The sequence below is a fragment of the Cibotium barometz genome, chromosome 15 (genome assembly GCF_041138505.1).
Source record: "Cibotium barometz isolate CiBa-2024 chromosome 15, ASM4113850v1, whole genome shotgun sequence".
Classification (NCBI taxonomy): domain Eukaryota; kingdom Viridiplantae; phylum Streptophyta; class Polypodiopsida; order Cyatheales; family Cibotiaceae; genus Cibotium; species Cibotium barometz.
This window is the reverse complement of record NC_141060.1, coordinates 6,435,121-6,461,048: the sequence shown is the minus strand read 5'-3', so window position 1 is coordinate 6,461,048 and position 25,928 is coordinate 6,435,121. Positions and strand designations below refer to the sequence as shown.

The 25,928-nt window shown below is 43.8% G+C and overlaps 1 protein-coding gene across 5 annotated transcripts in view; it reads left to right on the top strand.

Annotated features, from left to right (window-relative positions):
- Window positions 1-25,928, top strand: part of LOC147630901 (nicotinamide adenine dinucleotide transporter 1, chloroplastic-like) — a 117,810-nt gene that overhangs the window by 69,342 nt on the left and 22,540 nt on the right. For all 5 annotated transcript variants that reach the window (XM_086809275.1, XM_086809273.1, XM_086809276.1 and 2 more), the window contains one exon: window positions 8,977-9,101. In XM_086809275.1, the coding sequence (XP_086665401.1) occupies window positions 8,977-9,101 (125 nt within the window). The remainder of the gene's footprint in view (window positions 1-8,976; window positions 9,102-25,928) is intronic.

Below are 25,928 nucleotides of genomic sequence, written 5' to 3'. Positions count from 1 at the left end.
GTATGTCATGACCCTGTGAAAGTGGAACAGCATGAGTGTCAGCATGGTGGTTGGTGAGCAAGATGCATATTTGGGAGTCCGGACAAAAGAAATATGTGTGGACAGCCCCAAATATGAATGGGGACCAAGGTTTTTAACTTTCTAAGGTTAGGCCCTTAGAAAGTTTGATAGACTTTAAAAGGGGCCTCTAGGATAATATTGGAGGGGGGGTTACTCTACTTTTAGAGTACACGCCTCCCTCTCCACACTCTCTCTTGCTTTTTGGAGAAAGGGGACTAGTCAGCTGGCTGTGTGGGAGAGCACGTATAGGCTGGCTGCGTGGAGAAGAAGCGTGAGGATCGCCTGAAGAGAACCGTGCAGGCCAGTACAAATCAGCTGGTGCAAGTCGGTGCAGGTCACCTGGTACGGACAGCAGGTACAGTCGGGTACGGTGCAGACCCGTACAGCTGGTACAGGTGGCGGTTGCTGTACGATAGCTGGCGCAGACGGCAGCTGCACGTACTGGCGCAGGCGGCTGCAAGGCGACCAGGCGCAGACTTGTACGGATAGGTGCAGGCGCATCGTACAGGAGGCTGCAGGTTGAGTACTGTGCAGGCAGCGCATCGTACAGGCGACAGTGCATCTTACAGGCGGCTGCAGCCGCAGACCTATACGGACAGGTACAGGCGGGTATTGCAGTCCTGCCCAGTAGGTACAGGCGGGACTGTTCAGTCCTGTACAGCTGCAGGCGGCGCATCATCAGGTACAGGCGGTGCATAAAGAGGATTGCTGCAAGTACTGTTTTGAGGCGGCTGCAAGGGGGGAAAGTACAGACAGGTACACATGTGCTGCAAGTACAGACCCGTACAGACAAGTGCACACGTGTGATGGAGAGTTGCTGATACAGGCGGCTGCTAGTAGAGACTGGTACGGTCAATCCCTCCGGAGCAGAACTGCGCATAACAGTTGGTAAACTCTGAACATATCTTCCTTCCTTTCTTTCCACTAGCTTATGTCTGCCACACAGGGTTGTTTCTTCTGGCCCTTTGTGAGAGGAGGGGTATAGCAGTTTGAAGGGTGGAAACAGAGATTGGACAGTGGATTGGTATTTAGGCTGAGTTTGAAGCCATGATTATGGAACTTCCAGATGTGTGCTCAAGGCTGCCCTGTTGAATTGTCTTGGTTGATTAGAGGAAAACACAGTGTGTTGCTTTTGTGGGACAGAGATCTGTATGTGAATCCTCTATGCTAAGAGGTCTTGAGGGCTGCCAGATTGGACATGCAGGTTTACTTTCCGTGAGGACTGGCTTTGTTGTACTCAGTTAAACTTTCCATTGAATTTGAATAAAGAAATACCGAAAGGGGCGCCAAGCTTTGGGGCCAACAGGTGTCGTTTTCCTTTTTGTTCTGGAGCATTCTAGCTCCTGTTCATTTGTTATTTGACTGGACTACTTTTGGAAAGGTGACTGCTAGTCTACCGCACTTTTGTTTCTACCAGAGGCCGGTTTCAAAGTACGTCCCTTCATGAAGATAAATGAAGAGGAAGTTTGAATCGGGATTGCAACCCATCTTCCAACGATGGCTGCAAGTTTATCCCAATCAAAGTTTACGCCAATGTTAAATGGGTGCAATCCAGGATTGATGTGAACTTGGGAAAGAGCAAGGACAAGGTTGGCTCTTTTGTTCAAAGGAGTGGACAGCCACCAAGAAGAGCTTTTGGAAATGCAAAAAGGTGAGCATAAGGCTGAAAATTCTGGTTTTAAGGATACTAAAGACATGCATGAGCTCGAAGATGCAAAGGAGAAGAAGAAACCACCCAAAAAGAGCACTTTTGGGTTATCTCCGCAACAAAGAATGCAATATATGCGTGAAGGGAAGTTCTTTAGATATGGTAGTAAAGACCACATTTCTCCTCAATGCCCAAACAAGAGCAAGAAAGAAGAAGAGCCCAAACCACGTATAAACATGATACATGATGTGCAGGGTAATACGGGCCATGCAAGAATGGATAGAATGGTATGCAAAGCATGGGGTCAACTCAAAGACCAGCCCGCCTTATTCATGTTTGATGATGCTCTACTGACAAATTTATCTCCACTCATATGGGTGCCGCCTTGGGGATTGAAGTAAGTGAAATGGGCCCCGAAATAAATGCATGTTCATCCTTTATTGAGAAGGATGTGAAGGTCACTCCTCTCATTGGAGAGCTAAGAATTCACATCCAAGGCTATCTCGACCACGAGAACTTCCTCATTGAGCCCACCAAAAACTACAAAATCAACAAGATCTGTTTTATGTACAAAGGTAGAGACCATTGTATAGATGCCGGTGTGTCGGGTGACACTATACCTGTTGTATCTCATGTACAAATCAATAAAGCAATGAAAAAGAGTGTTTGTTTGTACTTGGTTTTTGTACGTGATGAAGTGGAACATGCTAATGTACATATGGATACCCTTACACATGATAAGCTGAATTTTTTAAGTGAGTTAAGGATTGTTTTGCCGCCTTTCTTCTGGATGATATGCCTCCCATTTGACCGGAAGACAATCGTATTGAATTAGTGCCAGGAAGTTCACCGCCAAATAGGCCAGCATATCGTGTGAGTGTTTGCCAGCAAGAGGAGATCATGAAACAGGTTGGGGAGCTATTAGAGAAGGGCTTAGTGTGGCCAATCTCATTGCCATTTTGCTCACCCATTCTCCTTGTGCAAAGAAGGATGGTTCATTTCACATGTGTGTGGATTATAGAGCATTAAACAAGATAACCATCAAAAATCGGTTTTCAATTCCAAAAATAGATGATATCTTGAACAAATTGGATGGATCATCATGTTTTAGTCGCATTGATCTAAAGAGTGGCTATCATCAAGTGCGAGTGATGCCAGAGGATATACATAAAACAACTTTTCGCACTTCTTTTGGTCTCTATGAGTACTTGGTTATGTCTTTCGGTCTCACCAATGCTCCAGCTACTTTTAACTGCATCATGGACCGAATTTTCAGAAATCATAAGAGCATTTACAGGTGTCTTCTTTCATGATATTCTTGTTCCAAGAATGAGGAAGAACACAAGAAGCACTTGAGAGTGGTCTTTGATGAATTTAGGCAACACAAACTTATGATAAATGGCAAAAAGAGTGAATTTTTTCTCTTGGAGATTCACTATTTGGGACATATAGTTTCCAAAGATGGTGTGAGAACGGATCCCAGAAAGATTCAAGCCATCAAAGATTGTCCAGAACTCAAATCCATACATGAAGTACGGAGTTTTCTTGGTTTATGCTCATACTACAAGAGATTTATCTTCCATTTTGCAATGATTGCTTCGCCATTGCATGAATTGACCAAGAAACGTGCTATGTTCAAATGGACGAAAGTTGAAATTAATGCTTTCAATTCTCTCAAGAATGCCATTATTACTGGGTCAATCTTGATTATACCTGATTTGCATAAGCCATTCATTGTTGAATGCGATGCATGTGGCAATTGTATTGGTGCTGTCCTAAATCAAGAGGGACATACAGTGGCATATGAAAGTAGGAGATTGCGTGATGCTGAGCTTATACTTGACGTTTATGAGAAGGAATTATTGGCCGTTGTTCATGCACTTACAGTGTGGTAACACTGCTCATTGGGAGCTGAATTTGTAGTCAAAACCGACCATCAAAGTTTGCGATACTTTCTTATGCAAACTAAACTCTCCGAAAAGAAAACGAGGATGGCCAATTTCCTCTCAATGTTTCATTTTCAAATTTTGTATCTTCCTGGCAAGAAAAATGTGGTGGCCGATGCATTATCAAGAAAGCCATGTGTGGCTGCAATTTCAATTGCCTCTCATCGGGACTTTTCTAGTATGCAAGAAATGTATCATTTGGATCTTAATTTTGGCGATGAATGGGCTGATTTGATGGCTGGTCGTGCACATCCATCTTATATAATTAAAGATGGCTATCTTATGAAGGATAATAGCCTATGTGTGGTAAAAGACTTAAGGCCAAAAGTTTTGGATGAATGTCATGCACCTCCATATGCAGGACATAGAGGAATATTTCCCACTACACAAATGATTGAAAAATATTTCTTTTGGCGAGGCATGAGGAAAGACATAGAAACTTTTGTTCGTGCATGTATCACCTGTCAAAAGGTAAGTTTGATAGGCAAAAAGCCCCTGGTTTACTTCAATCTTTGCATACTCCTAACCAACCATGGGAAAGCATCACAATGGATTTCATTATGGATCTTCCTTGTACACAATATGGTAATGATGCAATTTGGACCAGTGTGGATAGGTTTAGTAAGCAAGCATAAGAGGGTTTCCAACAAGCATAGAAGAGAGGTGGAAAGAAAATGATTGGGTGTTGCTGAAATTTGGGAAAGCAAGACTCCGTAAGAGGCTAGGAAAGGAGGGAGCATGCCGTAAGCTCTCTACTAGGTGTTATGGACCTTTCAAGGTGATCAAGTAGATCAATGAGACTGCTTTCCAGCTTGCATTGCTTGATCAATGGAGGATTCACAGTGCTTTTCATGTGAGTCTATTGTGGAAGCATGTGGGGAGCCAAAAGAGCTTGTTGTTGCAGAAGAGCCGCCAAGGTCAATGAGCTAGAGGAAGTTCTCCAAACTGAGCAGATTATGTTTCACAAGGAGAGAAAGCTACTTGGTGGTAAGCTTTCCAAGCGATATCTTGTGAAGTTCAAGAACTACTTGCGTGAAATGGGTTGATGAAGATTACTTCAGAGATTACCCATAGCTTCTTCAAGCATATTTGGAGATTACTCATAGCTTCTTCAAGCGTATTTGGAGGCTTTTCAGTTGAGGACGATTGTTTAGAAGCTGGGTGGATGTGACCATTTGGCCACCCAAGTGAACTTTCATTGTTTCGTACCAAGGTATGGGAGGCCAAGGAGCTTCGTGTCACAAAGTACTGAGGCCAAGATTTGTGTCACCTACGGGGGCCAGGCTTCGTTTCACCTGTAGTGTGGCTAGGACATGGAACCCACTGTTAGGGATCCCAGTTTAGGCTTCCCATTGAGCGAGCTTCGTGCTCGAGAAGACCTGCTATTTATAGATTCCAAGAACGGGAGATATATCCATTGCATAATGCACGTGCATGCATCTCTGCTTGCTTGAAACTAGTTTCATTTGGCTTGTTTTCATGGGGCTACATGTAGGATCATCTTATTATGTTACATTTATTGATGATTATTCACGTAAGTGTTGGATTTATTTCTTGAAGCATAAATCAGAAGCCTTGGAATGTTTTCAAGAATTAAAGGTTCATTGGCTATGCTTTCAAATGAAAAGGCATACCACTTGTTTGATCCCATTGGAAGGAAAGTTATAATCAGCCATGATGTCATTTTGGATGAGAGTAAGACAACTGTTTGTTCTTAGAAAAATCAGGATAGAAACATATCCTCTTGGTTTGAGGATGATGACATTAACAGTCCAGCCCATGATGAGGGTGCGTTATCATATCAAAACACACCTCAAAACAGTCCAAGGAAAGTCATTAATGTTTTGGAAGATGAATCAACCGGAAGGTGTTGCAGAAGCCTCCAAGATGGTATTTAAAGACCATCGAAGATAGCAAAATGTGGATTAGTCCAAAAGTAGTGAGAAAGCCTCAAAGTGTGTATTCAGAGAAAGAAAGCTGAAGAGGTATGCTAAGTTTGCATTAATGGCCAATATATTGTAAAATTCAGAACGTAAGTCTTCTCTTGAAGCTTCCATTCTCAACATAGAATGGAAGCAAGCACAACTCCATCATGAAGAACAGAACATGGTAAGTTATTTCACTTTCAAAAGGAAAGCAAGCAATTGGAACAAAGTGGGTGTACAAGCTTTGGTATAAAGCTGATGGAAGCATTGATAATATAAACAAGGCCTACGGCAAAAGGTTATGTGCAAAAACAAGGTATTGATTTTCAGGAAACATTTGCTCCCATCCAAATTGTTTCGGCATTATCTACGCATTATGATTGGGGTGTTATGCAAATGGATGTCAAAAGTGCATTTCTAAATGATTATTTGGAAGAGGAAGTATACGTCAAACAACTAGAGGGTTATATTATCAAAGGCAAGGAGAATCTTGTATGCAAACTGTCAAAAGCTTTGTATGACCTCAAGCAAGATCCAAGAACTTGGTATTCTCGCATTGATGAGGTTTTTATTGCAAAATGGCTTTATACGAAGTAAGTGTGATCTAAACTTGTATATTATTCATGAAGCAGATCATATTATCTTACTTCTTATATATGTGGATGATCTCATTATTACCGGTAGCAACAAGTCACTCATAAGTCAAGTGAAAATTAAGTTTTCTAATGAGTTTGATATGAAAGACTTGGGATCTCGTTATTACTTTCTTGGTATTGAGGTATGGAGACAGCAAGTTAGTTTATCTTACTCAATCCAAGTATATTAAGGAGCTGTTGGAAAAGTTCGATATGGACAATTGCAAGCCAACTGCAATACCAATGGAGCCAAACCAGAAACTTTCAGCATTCAACCATGAGTAGACATTGATGGAACATTATATAGACAACTTATCGGAAGTCTCATTTATGTAACCATTACTTGGCTAGTTATTTCTTATGTAGTGAGTAAGCTAGTCAACACATGGTTGATGCAAAAGATTCTCAATGGCGGTGTTTAAAAGAAACATTTAGTATAGAATGTCTCTACATGTGATCTTGTTTTGTCAAGATATTGTGATGTCGATTGAGCAGCAGTGTGGATGATTGAAAGTCTATCTCAGCCTATATCTTTGTCCTTAATTCGAGCGCTATTTCATGGAAAAGCAAGACGCAATCTAAAATAGCATTATCTTCTATGGAGGCTGAATATAATTCAACAAAGAAATTGAGAAGATTACTTGGAGAATTGATGTTTACCCAGAATGAATCTACATCTATTCATTGTGATGATCAAAGTTGCATCCAGATTGCAAAAAGTCGAGTGTTTCATGCTTAAACAAAACATATTGAAATTCATTATCATTTTGTTTGTGAGAAAGTGTAAGCAAAGGAAGTGGAGTTGATATATTATTCTATAGATGATCAAGTGGTAGATATTCTTACCAAACCTCTTGGAAAAGTGAAGTTTGAGTATTGATGGGTGTCAAAGAGAATAAGCTAATCATCAATGGGAAGATTTGATGGATATAATGATCACATATTCATAGATTTGTAGATCAACTATGTAGAATTGTGTGGCACTCGTCAAGAGCTTCGAGATGATATATAGAATGCATAGAACATTTTTATTTATTAGTGTTGTATTCAACTTTTCAATGTATGGACATTATAAGTGACTTTAGGACATTTTATTAGGTACGAACACTTTTCTTATTTTTAAGCCATGAAGAGGTACGTGCATTAACCTCTTCCTAACACATGCATTTTGTAATTGACATTCAATTCATGCAATCTATGGTGCCTGTGGTGCTCTATCTATCAACACAGTGCCCAAGCATTAATCTGAATCTTTAGACATTCAATTCATGTAATCTATGGTGCCTATGGTGGCTGTGGTGCTCTATCTATCAACACAGTGCCCAAGCATTAATCTGAATCTTTAGACATTCAATTCATGCAATCTATGGTGCCTGTGGTGCTCTATCTATCAACACAGTGCCCAAGCATTAATCTGAATCTTTAGACATTCAATTCATGTAATCTATGGTGCCTATGGTGCTTTCTCTCTGTCAGCAGTGCTCAAGCATTAATCTGAATCTTTAGACATTACTTATGAGCCAATGGCTCACCTACAGAGGCTTGGGATAATAATAAAACGTATTGTAGCTTTTCACATCAACTCTTGCAAATAAGTGCCCTTAAGTAACTTATTCGTTATGTGTCCCATCATGGGCCACCCTTGGTATGAGCCTAGCCTCAAAATACATGCCAACCATGTCGTGACCTTTGAGGCTATATTAGTAAGGAGCCTCATGAGGTGGTATTAACCTATGTTCCAAGTGGAAGATAGCGGGTTTCTTGTGTGCTTCTGCAACAATTTCTTTTATGCATACTTTTATGCATAAAAATCAAATATGATAAAAGTAACACTTTTATAATAATAAAATAATCTTTTATGCATACTTTTATGCTTGAAAATCAAATATGATAAAAGTAACACTTTTATAATAAAAAAAATAATCTTTTATGCATACTTCTATGCATGAAAATCAATTATGATAAAAGTAACACTTTTATAATAAAAAAAATAATCTTTTATGCATACTTCTATGCATAAAAATCAATAATAGTTACTGCTCGGCTACTGTGATGTGGATTAGATCCACAAAGATAGTGTAGACATCACTAAATTGTCATTGTCCCCTCATCACCCTTTTGGGGCACTGCATAAGAAAGTCTAGCTAGGCAATCAGCATTCTGGTTTAAATTTACATCTTAGTACTCGTTGGCTCGTGGTTGTTTATAATGACACTATTTAGGAAACATCTCCATGTCTGGATTTGATGACCAATTACAATTAACAAGGTTTTTACTTGTTATCATATCGGAAGCACTGGATATTAGCTGTATGTATCCGGTTATCTCAATCATTTAGCATGAAGTATGATATTCCATGTAAATGAGGTATTCTAGCTATGTGGATGATGGTTGTGTCATCAAGATTGAGCTTTTCTGTCACCTGAACTGAAATGTAAGTCTGGAAGCTTTTTCAACTATAAGTCTTGTGGCTTTCAAGGAAGGAGGTGACTGTGACTGTTGATAGTAGAGGCAGATAGGTAGGAGTCAGGACTCCATCATTGTATTTTTGAAGTGGTATGACTAAGATTGTCCCCAAGAAACATATACGTACATGATCAGCATGTGACACTCTATGCAGCATGCAGCAGAATTAAGAATTGCTTTTCTGGTTTTTACTGTCTTTGTTAGTGACTAAGAAAGTAGAGACATGGTCAGGGTTAAGTTGGTTTGGAAAATGAATTGTGTTTACAGGGGCTTTTTTTGGGGGGATTTGTGTGCAGACCAAGGCCATGAGGTGAAAATCACAAAAATGTCATTGGGTGCCAACATCTTGGCTGCAGCTGGAGCTGGAGCTGCTACAAACCTTGTCACCAACTCTCTATGGGTTGTTAAAACCAGATTGCAGGTAGGATGTTGTAGCAGACGGTTGCGTGGTTAGTGCTCATAAAATGTTTGGTTAGTTCATATGACTTGGGCTTTTATTAATCAGTGCAGATCTAGTAGCTGTAGTTAGTGTAGTTTTTTCATATCCTTGTGTGTCGTGCCATCATGCACATATTTTGTAGAAACCATAGTTATGGGATGTGGAGAAATGGAAACTGAAAACTGAAACTGATACGGAAACAGAAACAGAAACTGAAATGGAAACAGTGTTTTGCCGGGGTTTGAAACAGGGAAAGTCCACATGAGGTACAAGTACAGAATATAGGAGAAAGAAAGAGGAACGTTAGTTTTATGAACAACTACAAAAGATCAAAGGGTCTTTGAGATCAGAAGTATTACTATATATCCATGAAGTGACTAAATCACAGAAAAACATAAAAAACAAAGTAGAACTGATACAATGATATTATGTGATGGGATCAATATGGATCCTTGGCATCAATGGCTGCATAGTGGGCAGTGGCTCTCCACGTCCACTGCCGGTGGAGGGGCATTCCTGTGGGAAAGGGAAGGGAATTGAGAGGAAACAAAAGAGGGAAGTGTGAGGAGTAGATACGAGGCAGGTGAGAAGAGATGAAAAATGTAGACTTTTTATAGGAAAGAGATCTCCAAAAGGTACAGATGTGGACAAGACACAGCACCAACCATTTGATAGCAGCACAATGGGCTTTTTGGAATGCTTCTGTGGAGCGAAATGTCGGGTGATTAAGATTTGGCTTGAAGCGTTTCCTTAAGAGTAAATACTTATGGTATGTTGTTGCAGTGAAGAGAGACAGTCCAAAATCTTGTCGTAACCAACGAATACTTATCATGCATTATGTTTTGGAGCGGCTAGGATGCCTTGTATCTGACCTCTTTAAAGTATGCACTCATGTTCTACCTATGGGGGGACACCATTTATCAGCAGTTACTGTAGTCACATGAAAATGCGTTTTGTCCCTTTGAAACGGTGTGAGAGGCATTTTTGTGATGGATGCAGATGAGACATGGACAAGCCCAGAGGAAGAGAAGGCAAAATGTAGAAAGTGGATATGTGTCTGGATGGTCATGGAATGAGAAAATGGAAAAGACATGAGATGGTATGTATGGACCCATGATGGAATGGATGGGGATGGTCTGTTGCTGATGATACACATGATGGTGATGCATTGTCACATGCATCCACCACTCATGCATGGAAGGCTTGTCCACTTGATAGCAGGGGAGAGATCACCATTCGAGGAGAGCCAAAAAGGGCAGGAGTAGAAAATGGAAACTGAATGAGTTCCAAATTGGTATGCATGATTCTCTGCAGGCAAGAGAGGAGGGAAAAAACGACCAGGAGTTGGATTTCTTTTGAGAGCCAAGGAGAGGTCTTGGGAAAGAGTTGCAGGTGAGAGATTTTTGATAGCTTGAGAGCTTTAGGGTTTTCAGGATTGTGAATCTTCTGTGTTTTGGTCTTTTTGTGGGCCGAGATCACTGAGGCGATGGAGGAACTCGGAGGAAGCGGATGTACGTACATGAAAGCGTGCAGATGAGAGAGAAGATGCAGACAGTGTGAGAAGGCTGTGGATATTGAGAGCAGAGGGAGTGCTAAGAAGGCAGAGGATCCTCTAGGAGGTGAGTTGCCGTAGGATCTCTGTAAGGCCTCTCTGTTAGAACTTGGATGCACTCAGATCTTCCCTCAACTGTTGCTGTGTGATTGAAGAAGAAGACCTGCAGAGTGGCTGCTGATATACATAATTGAAGTTGGAAGCTGTGGTTGAAGATGAAGCTGTGTAGATTGGTGCTGGGTTCCAATTGAGAAGGTTCCCCTTTTATGCTCTTTTTTCTTTTTGTTTTGACCTATGTCTCAGGGCTATTGAGACATCTGTTTTTGCAAGAGGAGATAACAGAGGGTTTGGTTTGAATATATTGTAAATGGGATGATGATGGTATATGATGAGATGATTAGGGTGTCTGGGTGTTTTGTGTTGCATGAATCTGTGTCATATGGAACCAGTTGTGGATGAACATGTTATTTTGACTGAAGTCTGTTGAGAAATCATTTGGGATGAAGGTTTAAGGTCTGAGGGTTCAGGGTTGAATCAAGCATGATGTGGGCCTGTCAGAGTTGTTGGTTTTGATTGAGGTTTATGAGGAGAGCCATCTGTGTGCGAAGATGTAAAGATTGATGTGTTAGGTGTGAGTCGTATCTGAAGTAGCTGAGAGTTCACAGGGCAGCTGGAGTCAGTTGTGCATCAGGGCAGGTCAATAGAAGGGGTAGGAGGGTTGGTCTATCTTGTTTGGGCTGAGAGAAAGAGGATGTGGATGAGGTCTAAGAGTCTGGAGGGTTTGAATGAGTCAGACCGTTTTGAAGGGCTGGAGGTGTTCCAAAGTCAACATATTCTGATGGGGTGTGTTCAGGTGTTAGTTGGAGTCAGCAGAGCATCAGAGGATATCAACAGAGTTGTTAGGTGTCTTGGAGTTGTGATTTTGGGGTTCCCCAGATCTGATTCTAGTATATTACCTTCTTGTGTGGCTGCTGCTGGTGATATAGAGGCCATCACCCAACGCCATCACATGCTTTGGTGCCCCCACTGAGTAACAGAGAGTTCTTGTTGAGAGCTTTGATCAACAGGTTGGAAGCCACTTTTGTGATCAACTCAGGACCTTTGGCTGGTTTGGGATATGATGCGTTCAAAGGTGAGAAGGGATAAGATGTGAACCAGTTTCTGAGGAGAATTGAGCTGGCAGCCTTGAGCAATAATAGGGATGAGGATGCCTACAAGTTGAGGATGGTGGGATTACTCTTGGAAGGTGTAGCCAGAGAATGGTTTGAGGATGAAGCTTCAGAAGAGGAAACAGGAGATTGGGAAAGATTGAAAGAAGCCTTGAGGAGAAGGTATGGGAAGGCAAACAGTCCACAGGACCTATGGAGAGAGCTTCGCAGACTGTACCAAGGAGAGCATGAGGATATGCCAGCCTTTGTGGGCAGGTTTGAAGCTGTTTTGAGAAGGATACTCAGATCATTGGGAGAAAACCAGGTACACCTGACTTTTTAAAGAAGGATAGATTTGTTGGTGTGTTGCATGGCAGCATCAGAGAGAAGGTGGAGTTGAAAGATCCTGATACATTTGCTGAAGCTGTGAGGATAGCTACAAAACAATGGAGGAAGAAGATGAGGAAGCAGGAGCTAGCAAGGAAGGAGAGAGGCAAGTTTGCAGGTCAGATATGATCAAGTTCAAGTTGGACCAGTGGTAGACCCATTGCGTATGGATAGGCATCTAGAAAGAAGGATTCATGTGGAAGCTCCAAGAGTGATGGAACCTAACAAAGGACAATAAGGTTTACATCAAGAGATTCAGAGGTTGACTGAACAGGTTGGGAGTTTGAATCTTGCTATGGCATTCAGAATCAAGTGAAGAGACCACCAGGAGAGAGGCAGCCAGGGAATAGAATGGATCAAATTCAGTGCTTTAACTGTGGAGAGAGGGGTCATGTGGCACTTCAGTGTCTACAACGAAGGAGAGAATCAGGTGGAGTCTACCTTGTCATTTAGAGACAAGAGGTCAATAGAGATGTTGATTATTGGGATGGAGTTAGCGAGAATCAAGTGCCAAGACAGGTACTACCCCAAGGTCAGATTGGAAATGTGAATATGCCGGAAGCAGCCACACTGAAGAGGAAAGTGAAGCTAATGTCTTGGCTAGTAGGAGAGTAGGCTATGGTGCTGACTTTGCTGGATCTTCAAATGAAGCTACTGGTTTGACCAGTGAGAAGATAAGCTATGATGCTTGTGTTACAGAGCCTTCAGATGGATCAGATGAAGAAATAGACTTGGTTTAGAGTCTGTTGGAAGCAGAGGTGGAGGGCCTATGTGATGATACTCATGGAGTGTGGGAGCTAAATGCTGAGATGCTTTCTGAGAAAGCTGGCATTGTGGAGCAATCTGAATGTGTCATACAGGTGACAGGGAATTCAATGGATGTTAAGGATGATGTGTGTAATCAGGCTGAGCTGGAAGATGTTTCTACATGCTTTGTTGGTACCTTTCTGGATGATATTGATGCTACCTGTTTTGAAGTGGATGGTGAGAATGTTGCTGCAAATGATGTTGAGCGTGTGGATGTGGGTTAGGTGGATATCTAGTCAAATGGCTGTGGTGATGTAATTGAAGAGAATTGTGGCTTGTAAGATGTTGACTGTTTGAAGAAGACCCAGAGTTTGGATGATGATGTTTATGCAGCTGTTGTTTTGTAGGGAGAAGAGTGTTGTAAAACAACTCATGGTTCTATGCTGAAAGATAATCATCTTGTTTATGTGAATGTTAAGTGGTGGTCTGGATGGACAGATCTCTGATGATGGTGAGGCTGTGTTTAGGGAAGAGGATGTATTTGATGATGATACAAATGCTTCACAGAGGCAGGTGACAGGTGGATGTGATGTACAATGATGTTGAGCGTGTGGATGTGGGTTAGGTGGATATCTAGTCAAATGGCTGTGGTGATTAAGCTTGATGGATGCACACAGTTTGACAAGGAATTCTGAGTTGTGTAAAGAACTCAGAGCTGGCAGGAGTGAAGAGATTGGAAGGAGGCTGGACAATAGGTATGCCTGGATTGGGCAACCATTTGATAGAGGCAAGACTCGGATGTTGTTTGAAGACTGTTTGCAGGTATAAGGGAAAGTTCAGTTGAATGGCCATGGAGAGAGATGATATATCCATTTGATCCAGGAGGGTGTTGAGGATGGTGATATTATTTAAGAGATTTTTTGCAGGCAGATGAAGTTAGAGCATAGAGAATAGGGTGAAACACTTTAAAGTGTTCCACCATGGGGATTTGGGCAATATGTGAGGCATTTTGTAATGGATGCAGATGAGACATGGACAAGCCCAGAGGAAGAGAAGCAAAATGTAGAAAGTGGATGTGTATGGGTGGTTATGGAATGAGAAAATGGAAAAGACATGAGATGGTATGTATGGACCCATGATGGAATGGATGGGGATGGTCTGTTTTTGCTGATGATACACATGATGGTGATGCATTGTCACATGCATCCACCACTCATGCATGGAAGGCTTGTCCACTTGGCAGCAAGGGAGAGATCACCATTCAAGGAGAGCCAGAAAAGGGCAGGAGTAGGAAATGGAAACTGAATGAGTTCCAAATTGGGTATGCATGATTCTCTGCAAGAAAGAGAGGAGGGAAAAAACAACGAGGAGGTGGAGTTCTTTTGGGAGCCCAGTAGAGGTCTTGGGAAAGAGTTGCAGGTGAGGTTTTTGATAGCTGGAGAGCTTTAGGCTTTGTAGTATTGTGAATCTTCTGTGTGTTGGGTTTTTGTGGGTCGAGATCATTGAGGCGATGGAGGAACTCTGAGGAAGTGGATGTACGTAGTGGAAGCGTCCAGATGAGAGAGAAGATGGAGACAGTGTGAGAAGGCTGTGGATATCAAGAGCAGAGGGAGTGCTAAGAAGGCAGAGGATCCTCTAGGATGAGTTGCCGTAGGATCTCTGTAAGGCCTCTCTGTTAGAACTTGGATGCACTCAGATCTTTCCTCAACTGTTGCTGTTTGATTGAAGAAGAAGACTTGCAAAGTAGTTGTAGATATACATAATTGAAGTTGGAATCTGTGGTTGAAGATGAAGCTGTGTAGATTGGTGCTGGGTTCCAATTGAGAAGGTTCCCCTTTTATGCTCTGTTTTCTTTTTGTTTTGACCTATGTCTCAGGGTTGTTGAGACATCTGTTTTTGCAAGAGTGGAGATAACAGAGGGTTTGGTTTGAATATATTGTAAATGGGATGATGATGGTATATGATGAGATGATTAGGTTGTCTGGGTGTTTGTGTTGCATGAATCTGTGTCATATGGAACCAGTTGTGGATGAACATGTTTTTTTTTTCCCAAGAAAAAGATCCTTCTATTAGTTAAAAAAAAAAACAGCCACAAAGGGCTAGATACAACCACAAAGGGCTAAATACAGACTCGCCTCATTTAAGGGCGGGAATCACATGATCATCAAGGGGATGAGACGCTTCTGCTCCGGCTGGCCACTCTGTGAGGAGAAGGCTATCTCATACAGGGGGAGGGGGAGGGGGACGGGGAACAACCACACAGGTGGTCTGTATTGCCAAATGGGGTCATCGTGTCTATCTTTGAGGAAAGGGCCAGGCCTCCAAAGCCTCAAGAAAGCTTCCTGCCGCTTCCGCATGCGGTCAGAACCTCCCTGTAACTTCCCCCACTAACCGCGGAGGGTGTGAATGATATCAAGCCATATGCTTCTAATGGTCTCAGTCGGTGGAGTGTGCATCTAGCGCGCCAAATGTGCCAGGCTGCTATGAGTATGGACGCCAATCGCGTGTAGGTGGGGATGTGACTAGTACTGCTGCAATACGATGGTTAGAGACCTGAAGGCCTAGCCCTCCCCCATCCTCCTCTAGGCCCTGACCACTCCAACCTTTGTGGCCCAAGTGACTGTGCCCCATGTAATGATCTGGGTCTATGACCTGTCCATAGCAAAGATGCGGAGAATCCGCTGCCAAATCTGTTGAGCCTTCGGGCAATCCCAAAGGCAATGTCTCTGAGACTCCTGGGGGTGGCCACACCGCGGGCAAGCTGCTAGACGACCTCCAACTGCTAGCCAAGTACCGACCGCCAAACTCTTATGTGCCATCAACCAAAGAAAGAGAGTGATCTTTCTAGGCCGAAAGCTATCCCATAGTCTCTTCCAGAAATCGGAAAGGAAGCGTTGTGAGAGGCCCTAAGACTGCCAATGTGCTGCTGCTACCGGGGCGCCATCTATCTCAAGCATCTGGATCCTACGGCCTAGCCGTGCAATATATGCAAAGAAGGGGGCATCTAGAGTCTCCTCCCGATTCACTAGATCATGCCAAGTCCACTCTCCTGGGTCCCACTGAAGGCGCATGAGAGGTCGGTACTCCCAAATCCATAGCCGCCATAATCTCTCCCTGGCCACCTAGATCTATGTGTCATTTCCGTGCCCAAAAACCAATTACCCTCACCCTCTGCAAGGTGCAGCCACTAAGATCCTTCAAAGGAAACTCATATCTCTCTAGTCTGCCATGGGATCCAATAGAAAAAGTGAGCAAACAACTGTCCTCATCTACTCCATGGACCGCCGCTAGGATATCGTGTCTGGTAAACACGCCTAGCCACATTGGGGGGGTCGGGTCTAGGGGAGTTAGCCACTCCTGGGAGATAGCTAAGTCGTTGTCGATGTTGAGCCTATCTCTACCCCGGATCCCTGTTAGGCCTCTCTCCTGCACCTCCAGAGGTAATTGCCTGTGGGCGATCCAATCCCCAAGAGACCTAGCTGGTTCCATGCTCAAGGCACCCCAAGAAACATGCGGTCAAGCCCCTAGCATGTGGCCACTGGGTAAACGGATCAAGGGGTTCCAGACCAAAGGCTGCCGTAGCTACTCCTTTGAGGCAACTGGAGCTATCTGTCTTAGGGCAATCCTAAGGTGCTCCCAATCACGAAGTAAACTGGTTGCAAATCTGTCCTCAGAAGCCAAGCTAAAACCACAGGCTCGCATCTGTGTGAAGATCCATTTGGTACTCTGTGGCCAAGGGCCCCCAAGACTCGAAGTGCGGGCTGAAATCCGGGCCAATAGGAAATCCTTCCATGGCTCACCACCGGGAAGGAGGCCTCTAACAGTCAGCTTGCCCAGCAGGGCATGGCTCTGAATAGCCGGATCAATGAGGCCTAGCCCCCCTCTACAACGTGGCTGAAAAATCACTCTCCATGCGACCTTGGCCCTGGCTGGCCTCCCATCACTTCCGGCCCATAAGAAATGTTGGTGGACTCACACACTCCCACACGGCAATGCATCCTGCAGATTAGGGTTAGGTGCAGGGAGAAGAAGCTCACACAGAAGAGAGAGAGAGAGAGAGACCTCCACCAAATGTGTGGTGATCACAAAATGCAAGTCAACTTTTGCATGTGTGTCACTTCCATATAATATAGAAGTACAAAAGTTATATGGATAGAGTGTCCTTTCACACTTGATATCCAAGGGGAGAAACCACATGGGAAAAAGTGCCCTTGGTTAAGCCCTGTTCACACGTAGCACTACCATAAGTGAGCACATGTCTACAAACCCCCCCTGTAGTGAAAGTGTGAACCTGTACAAGGTAGCAAATCACTCTCTGTATGAGAGTAAGCCCAAAGCTTTGCGGAAAGCTTCAAACTTCTCTCAAGGTAAAGCCTTTGTGAATAGATCTGCAACATTATCCTGTGTAGCACAGTAAGATAAACTGATCTCCCTTGCATGTAATCTCTCTCTGACATAGTGATAATGAATCTCAATGTGCTTGCTACGTGCATGAAATATGGGATTTCGTGCCACGGCCATTGCACTCTGGCTATCAGTGAGAATAGGGGTGGGTGTCTGCTGACACTCACGAAGATCAACCAATAATCTCCTCAACCATACACAATCTACTGTAGCTGTGAAGACTGCCCTGTACTCAGCCTCGCAAGTAGATGTGGCAACAATGGGTTGCTTTTTGCTCAACCAAGATATGCATGAACTGCCAAGAAAAAAGCAATTCCCACTAGTGGATTGCCTGGTATCATAATCACTAGCCCAATCTGAATCACTGTATGAATAAAGTTGCAAGCTGTTCCCCCGGGATAGAAAAACCAAGATCCAGGGTACCTTGAAGATAACGAAAAATGCGTTTGACTGCTTGCCAATGCTTTGTGCCTGGGCTGTGCATGAACTTGCTCAACAAAGACACCCCAAAAGATATGTCAGGCCTCGTGTTACATAAGTAAATGAGGCATCCCATTTCTTGGCTGTAAATACCGGCCTCAAAAGGCTAACCAATATCATGCATAGTAAGCTGTACACCTGGTTCTACTGGAGTAGAAATTGGCTTACATTCATCCATGTGAAGCCTTTTTAGCAAACTTTTTATGTACTTAGTTTGCTGCATAACAATGCCATCATCTCTATGCATAAACTGTATGCTGAGATAGTAGTGTAAAGACCCCAAATCTGACATATCAAATTCAGCTTTCAAATCAGCCTTGAAATCTGAAATTTGTGCTTTGGTAGTCCCTGTTATGAGCATGTCATCTACATTTAAGATGACTATGAGAATATCGGCACCGGTTTTCTTCACATACAATGTGCTTTCAGCTGGACTAATCACATAACCTTGGCTGGTTAGATGAGCATGTATTTTATCATACCAAGCTCTTGGAGCTTGCTTTAACCCATACAATGCTTTGTGTAACGTGCATACTTTATGTCCTCACCAGGAACTACAAAACCAATGGGCTGATTTACATATGCTTCCTCTTGTAAATCCCCATTTAAGAATACAATTTTGATGTCCAATTGATGCACTTTCCATCCTTGATGTGCAGCCAATGCAATCATTGATCTTATTGTAGTCATTCTCGAAGTAGGAGCAAAAGTCTCCTCATAATCTATTCCCTTTTTTTGAGAGTAGCCTTTAGCCCACAAGTCTTGCTTTGTACCTATCAATAGTACCATTAGACTTCTTTTTGACTTTGTACACCCACTTTGTTCCAATGACATTCTTGCCTTCGGCAAGTCTACAAGATCCCAAGTATTGTTCTTCATGATAGAAGAGTCCACCCATGGCTAATGCAGACTCCATGATGCATATTCAATGCATGGCTAGAACTAGCCCTTGTTCTACTTGTTGAGTGGAGCTGCAAGTTTGCTTTCTTGCAAAGTTTTCAGCAACCATCTTGGCACCGACTTGGCTGTGTCTATGGTTATTTGCTCTTCCTTGACAAGATCTTCTACTTCTTCCATAGAAGGGGACTGAATTGTTGGCTGTTCCACATGTTCTACATGAGGATTTTCTTGTGTAGGGGCTGGCTGATCATAATCCCCCCTAATTGCAATGGGTAATAGTCCATCAAACATGTCCTGTATGCCTGTATCATGACTTTTATACAAGCTGTACATGGGCTGTATTGAATTTTCAGCAAATACCACATCTCTACTGACAAAAATCCTGCGTGTTGTTGGATTATAAAAGACGGTATCCTTTGCTCTCATTGTTGTAGCCCACAAAAATGCATTTCATTGCTTTATCACCTAGCTTTGTTCGGAGTTGTTCTGGCACATGTGCATATGCCAAACACCCAAATGTACGCATATAATCCACTTTTAGCTTTTGGCTATATCAAGCCTCAAATGGTGTTATGGTTTTCAAAACTTTTGTTGGACACCTATTCAATACGTGAGTTGCACACATTATAGCTTCCATCCAAAAATTGTGAGGAAACTTTTGTGCTTTAACCATGCATCTTGCTATCTCCATGAGAGATCTGTTTTTCCTCTCAGCTACACCATTCCACTGCGGTGTATAAGAGGCACTGTACATTGGTGTTTGATGCCCTTTTGAAGCATATAATCCTTGAATGCATTTGACATGTATTCTCCACCTCTATTTGAGCGGAGTGTTTGGACTTTACATCCACACATATTTTTAGCCATTGCTACGAAGTGTCAAAAGCATGTAAACACCTCTACTTTTGCTTTCAAGGGGTAAACCCAAGCAAACCTGGAGTAGTCATCAATGAATGTGACGAAATAAAGATGCCCCCCTATGGATGGTGTCCGCATTGGACCACATACATCACAGTGTATGAGCTGTAATTTACTTTCAGCTCTAACAGCTCCATCCTTAGGGAATTGTTTTCGATGTATCTTTCCCAAAATACACTCCTCACATACATGTCTTGTTGGAGACTCAAAAGGCGGCATATTATCAACCATATGATGCTTCTACAAAAGCATCAAAAGCATCAAACTCAGAAAATTTACATGCCCAAAACGAGCATGCCATAGCTCTGCATCATGCATAGCAAGAGTGTGGGCAGCCACTGTATTTGCATCATAAGTATGCTTGTCATAGCTGTCTATCTTATATAAGCCTTTGTATTTGCATCATAAGTATGCTTGTCATAGCTGTCTATCTTATATAAGCCTTTGTATCGTGTTCCGGAAGTGACTATTTCATAACCCTTTGATGAGTCTTTTACCAAACACTTCCCATCTTCAAATTCAACCTTTAAACGTTGGTCGTTTATGGCTGAGACGGAGAGCAGATTTTTCTTTATCCCTGGAACATACAACACATTTGTCATACATATATTGACACCATTGGCTGCAACAAGTATGACATTGCCAATTCTCTTTACTGGATATGTGGTATGATCTGCATATGATACAGTGCGGCCATTTGAAGCATAAACCAAGTGCTGAAATACATCTTTGTTTGCATGAAGTGATGTGGCTTGAAGCACCGCTATATCAAAATATCATGATACATCTTGTCTGTCAAATGCAATGCAAGACATATCATTGTCTGAAGCACTTGGTGTGTCACTAGTGCATGTAACCAAAAAAGTGTACTCTTCCTGAATTACATCAGCCGATTGCTATGCTTTGTCATCAAAAGAGTCTGCTACCGCATTGCCTGCATCTTTCTTTTTCTCTTTTGCAATCTGCTTTCTACATTCATTGATATAGTGGCTAGGCTTATGGCAGTAGTGACATTTGTCCTTTTTAGGCTTGTTTGCATTCCCTTTGTCAGACTTTTCACTACCAGAAGAGGGCTGTCCATGACCAGCCTTAGACTGTTCTCCCCCATGCTTAAAGCTCTTTGCTTTACCCTTATCCTTGGCTGTAAATGCCTTGTCTCCACCACGGTTGCTAGATAGGTTTGTTCTTGTTTGCTCTTCCTACAAGAGTAAACCCACCAGCTCTTCAAAAGTGACGGGATCACCACCTCCTCTCATAGAGAGGTTGAGAGACGTGTGAAAGCCCAAGTAGGAAGGTGGTAAAGAATGAAGAGTGTTGGTTGGTGACCAGCTGTCTGTCTGGGATAACCTCATCAATGTTGAGCAATTGTTCCTGCAAATCTTTCACTTTGGTGAGATGATCTGACATGGAGTCACCCTCATCCATAGAAAGAAGATCCAATTGCCTCTTCAAGTAGGCAACTCTTGCCTTGTTGCGTATTGATACATTGCTTCCAATGTGGCCCATGCAAGCTTCGATGTCTTGCAAGACCGAAAAATTGGAATGATAGACCTTTTCATTGAAAGGGCTATCAAGGACATGGCCTGTGCATCCCTAGAGTCCCATCTCTTCTGCTCTTGTGTGGGAGCAGGTTCTACCTCAGGAGCTCTTTGAGCACCTCCCCTTTGAGGCGTTGCTGGCTGTATGGTAAGTGTGTGTGTGTCGTCACCACACACGATGCCCCAAAGCCCTTTGGCTACTATCAAATTATAGATCATGAAACTCCAAAGGGAGTATTTTGAACCATCCAACTTGTCCTCCTAGGTGAGCACGCCAAATATATCTGCAGCATTTTGAGCCATGTCGACAAAATACACCTGCAGGCAAAGCAAGCACCAATGTGCACTGCCAGGCAACCAAATGTCCTATGCAAATTTTTGCCTGCAACCTGAAGCAAGTATAAACCTGCACCAAATTGTCCAATTACACACAATGTGTATACATATGTGACAAATCACCGCTATAATCCCTAATTACATGCTCCAAAATAAAAAGGCCCAATTTTTATGCACTGCAATTGCTTCAATGTGCAATCAATTGCCCAATTTTCACAAAAGCCCCAAATTTCTGTAACTAGAAGAGGCTTAATTTGCTGATTTTGAACTTAATTTGAAAAACCCCCAAATTCCAACCAAAGCAACATGTTCAATTTTTGGCAATTATGTATCAAATTGATAAGTGTACTTATGGTGCTTCCTGCAATTTTCCATGCAAAGGAAAATTTTGCCAAACTCCCAAAATTCTCTGAACCTCCACTAGAATGTCTGCAATAATTTATTATTTTTTAAAAATAAAAATACCTGCAAGTTAGATGACTTGATCCGTTGAGATGACTAGGTACAGAAAGCGTGATTGAAGATGTGGAGGTGGCGGGACGTTGAAGCAGCATAGGTGGCCGGGGTCAGTCGGCGTTAGGTGGGTAGGGTCAGTTGCAGGTGGCCAGGCTGAGTCGGCACTGGGCGAGAGGGCGCAGCTGGGCGACGTGCACGATGACCGGAATGGGCCGTGTGGGCGCCGGTGACGTTGACTGCGGGAGGAGCAGTCCGGTAGTTGGACGGCGGCCGGGACTGGGAAGGACGGATGGATCTGCAAACCGTCGATGGGGAGCAGGCAGCGCTGCGCTCTAGCTGCCTCACTTGCTACGAGTGCCGCTGTCGAGCTGGGCCGGTGGTGCTCTCCCCACTAGCTCCGCCTCATTGGGAGGCTGAATCGGATTGCAGGAGCGGTGATGGGCGGCCAACGTCGACGGAGGTTGCCGGACCGACTGCAACGACGGAATTCCACAGCGTCGACGGACGGACGCAGGCAACGGAAAAACGTAGGGTTTTCGAAGGAACCCGGTGCCAGAACTATATGGGCAGAGGGTGCAGCCCAGCTCTGATACCAATTGTTGGTGGACTCACACACTCACACGCGGCAATGCATCCATCAAAAGGCCATAATGACCTATGAGACCAAAAGTTACATCATGGTGGATCTGATACAATGTCTGGATAAAAAAACCCAGAAAATGAAAAATAAAGATGATACTACTGGCACCTAGAAAATGAATCTGGAACTGGAAGGTAAATAGAAACCCTTATAGGGTGTGAATATAGTGAGGGGGGGTACGCTATGGAGGTGAGTGGAATATAGTGAGGGGATACAATATCATGTGGGACGGAGGAGTACACTATGGAGGTGCCTCCATCTCATAATATCTGCCGCATCGGACATTGGCGGATCTCCTCAATATCCTCTATGGTCAGCACCCTGACTGGGTGTCCCGCATGCCTTGCAAGAATAATCCGAATCCGCCGCTGCAACCTCCGTCTATGCTGGGATGCCCTCCTCCGTAGTCGTGGGCGTCTGGACCACCCAAGCTCAATCGCACGATCAATCAGTGTACCCCTGGTGTGGGCGGTATCCATGTCCTGCTGTTGCTGTGGTCCATCTGGCGCAGTGATGGCTGGACTAAAGAAGTCTGTAATGTGCCTCTGAGTTTGGCTCTCTGTGCGCCTAAGCAGGCTATCTCTATGTCTCCGCAGCTCAAGCAAGAACAATCCCAAACACCTCTGGTCCTAGTACCCCATGACTCTGGAAAGTGGTCCAAAACCCTCTCTGAATAAACAGTGGAAACGACCACGTATCTCATAGTATGCAGTACAATGGCATATATAATGCAGCTCTGTCTCTGGCTCCCCATGGCATACTCGGCATATCCTGGCCTTAGCTGGTATACCTCTATATCGGCCAATCTCAATCTCAAGCTGGTGTGAGGATGTGCGAATCTGACCAATAGCACATCGTACTGCATGAGACAAGTGTACATCCATGTAACTGGGTCTGATCACAAAACCATCTGCTGTGAGCTGACGAAAATGCTCTCTGTAGAAAGCCATCTTCGTGCCCAGCTCCTCAGTCGGCTGTATCCATGTCCTCCTAATGTCCAATTGAACTAAATCCTGACGGATGAGTCTGGTAATCTCTGTCCGTGTGAGAGTGAGAGAGGGTGCCTCCAGAGAATACTGGAAGGGAGGCAATGTGTCCATGCTAAAACCATGTGCCTGGAACCAAGATGTCATCTGTCCATACCAACAAGCCGTGTCTCCCTGTAAAGCTAACTGTCGGGAGGACTCCAGGGCGAGGCTGCATATCTGTCTCGGGGGAGATCCCACAAGCCATGTATGTAGGAGACTGATCTCGTAAGAGCCTCAATCACCAGAGGGGCAGCCGCCAGCTCTGCTCGAATAATCTCATGAGGTACCACGGCCTTGGCTCTAATAATCCTAGCAATCATAGATACCAAAGGCCTCTCCACCCGCCTGCGCTGTGATGGCCCACTGAAGGTCCCCATATCTGCACTCCATAAAGCATAGCTGATGTCACTAGAGTGTCAAAAAACCAAAGTTTCGTTCGAGGTTCCTGAAACTGAACCTGCGAACACATCCTCTCCAAACCACCCAGGGCTGCATGTGCTCTAGTCAATCTAGTCTCTGCTGCTCTCCTCATCGAAAACACTGGCCCACTGAATACTACCCCAAGATATGTATATGCATCTGTATACTCCACAATCTCTTGCCCATATGTAAATGTGGAAGCTGATCGCCTAACCCACTGTGGCGTGGTGTTAAACACCATAACCTTGGTTTTGCCAAGGTTGACAGACAATCCACTATCATGTGCAAACTCATGTAAAGCATCCAGATGACGCTGCATACCCTCAGGGGAGTCAGAGATTATCATCAGCATATAACAATAGTGGGATCCAAGTACTTGCTGCTAGCTGGGCTCCTCTGTCCCCCAATCTCTCAATGTAGTCAGAAGCCTCATCCACATACATACATACCAAACAATGAAGGAGATAACGGGCAACCTTGCTTCACTCCTATAGTGGAGTGAACCAAAGTAGAGAACCCCTCTGGGGTGCGTACCTATCCTGCAACAACTGATCTATATAAAGCCATAATCCCCCATATGAGCTCTGTGGGTACCCCCATCTCCTGTAATCGCCTCATCAATCTGGCTCTGGGCACTGTATCAAATGCTTTGCGGAAGTCCACAAAGCTACAATAAATCCGTCGCCCATGCGACCTGCCCTCCTCAATAATGGCCCGCAGAGTCAAGATGTGGTCAAGAGTAGAGAAACCTCTCCTGAACCCTGCCTGTCCCTCTGCTCGAATGCCAACTCTCTCTGCCCATCTACTCAACTTCTGTTCAAGAATGGATGCATACAATCGTGCTAGTGTGTGACCAATCATAATAGTGCGATAATTCCCTAGCTCCGTAGGGTCCCCTGACTTGAAGATAGGCACGATGGTGGACCTACTCCAAGTGTCGGGTAAGCCTTTCCACATAGCACGATTGAACATCACTGCTAGAAGCTCTGCCAGCATGTCTCTCGCATGAATAAAGTGCTCAGCGACCAATCCATCATGATCATATGCTCTCCCAGTCTTCATCCTATCAATGGCCTTCCTTACCATCTCTGCGGTAAAGAAAGTACATGTCTGTGGGCATGGTGCTGGCGGGTCAGGAAAAGGTGTCTGTCCAGGAACTGTATATAGAGATGGTGCATAACTACCCCAGACCTCTGTAGAAGTGATGGCCAAAGCACGGGAGGACTCATGAAACAAACGCCAAGCCTCTTTGAATCCTGGCTCAAGAACAGCTGGTATAATTCCTGCTCTAGCTGAGCAAGGAAGGCCCGCTTCTTCCTTCGCACAAGGCGCCGGAAGGCAATACGTGACTGTCGGTGAGTAGTGACTCCCAAAGCAACCTTCAGCTGCAGTGGGGCTCTTGTCTCTCTGCACTCCTCATCATACCAGCTGTTCTGGGGCATACACCCAGAACGTTGTCTCTGTCCAGGCTGAGTATGTGGATATGCCTCTCTTGGTGCATCCTGTAAAGTCTCTGTCAGTATATGGGTCAGCTCCTCCAAAGGTCTCCTTGGCTCCTCTGTGTACAGACGTCTATAAATCCCATCTCTGTAGACAGCATCAGTCTCTGAAGTAAAAGTATATCGAGTGTGATCTGCCCCTCGTGTCCTCTGAGCTGTGGCGGTAAAGTGAAAAGAGATGGTCAATGTTAACAATGCATGATCCACTACTACCCCAATGGGCCGAGATCCAACTGTGAAGTCCTCGATGCATGAAACAAAGCTTGGCATAGCCATAACATAATCCACTGTGCTAGCACCATGTCTATGTGGAAAGTAAGTAAATCTAGCTGCTGACGGAAACCTCTGCAAGCCAT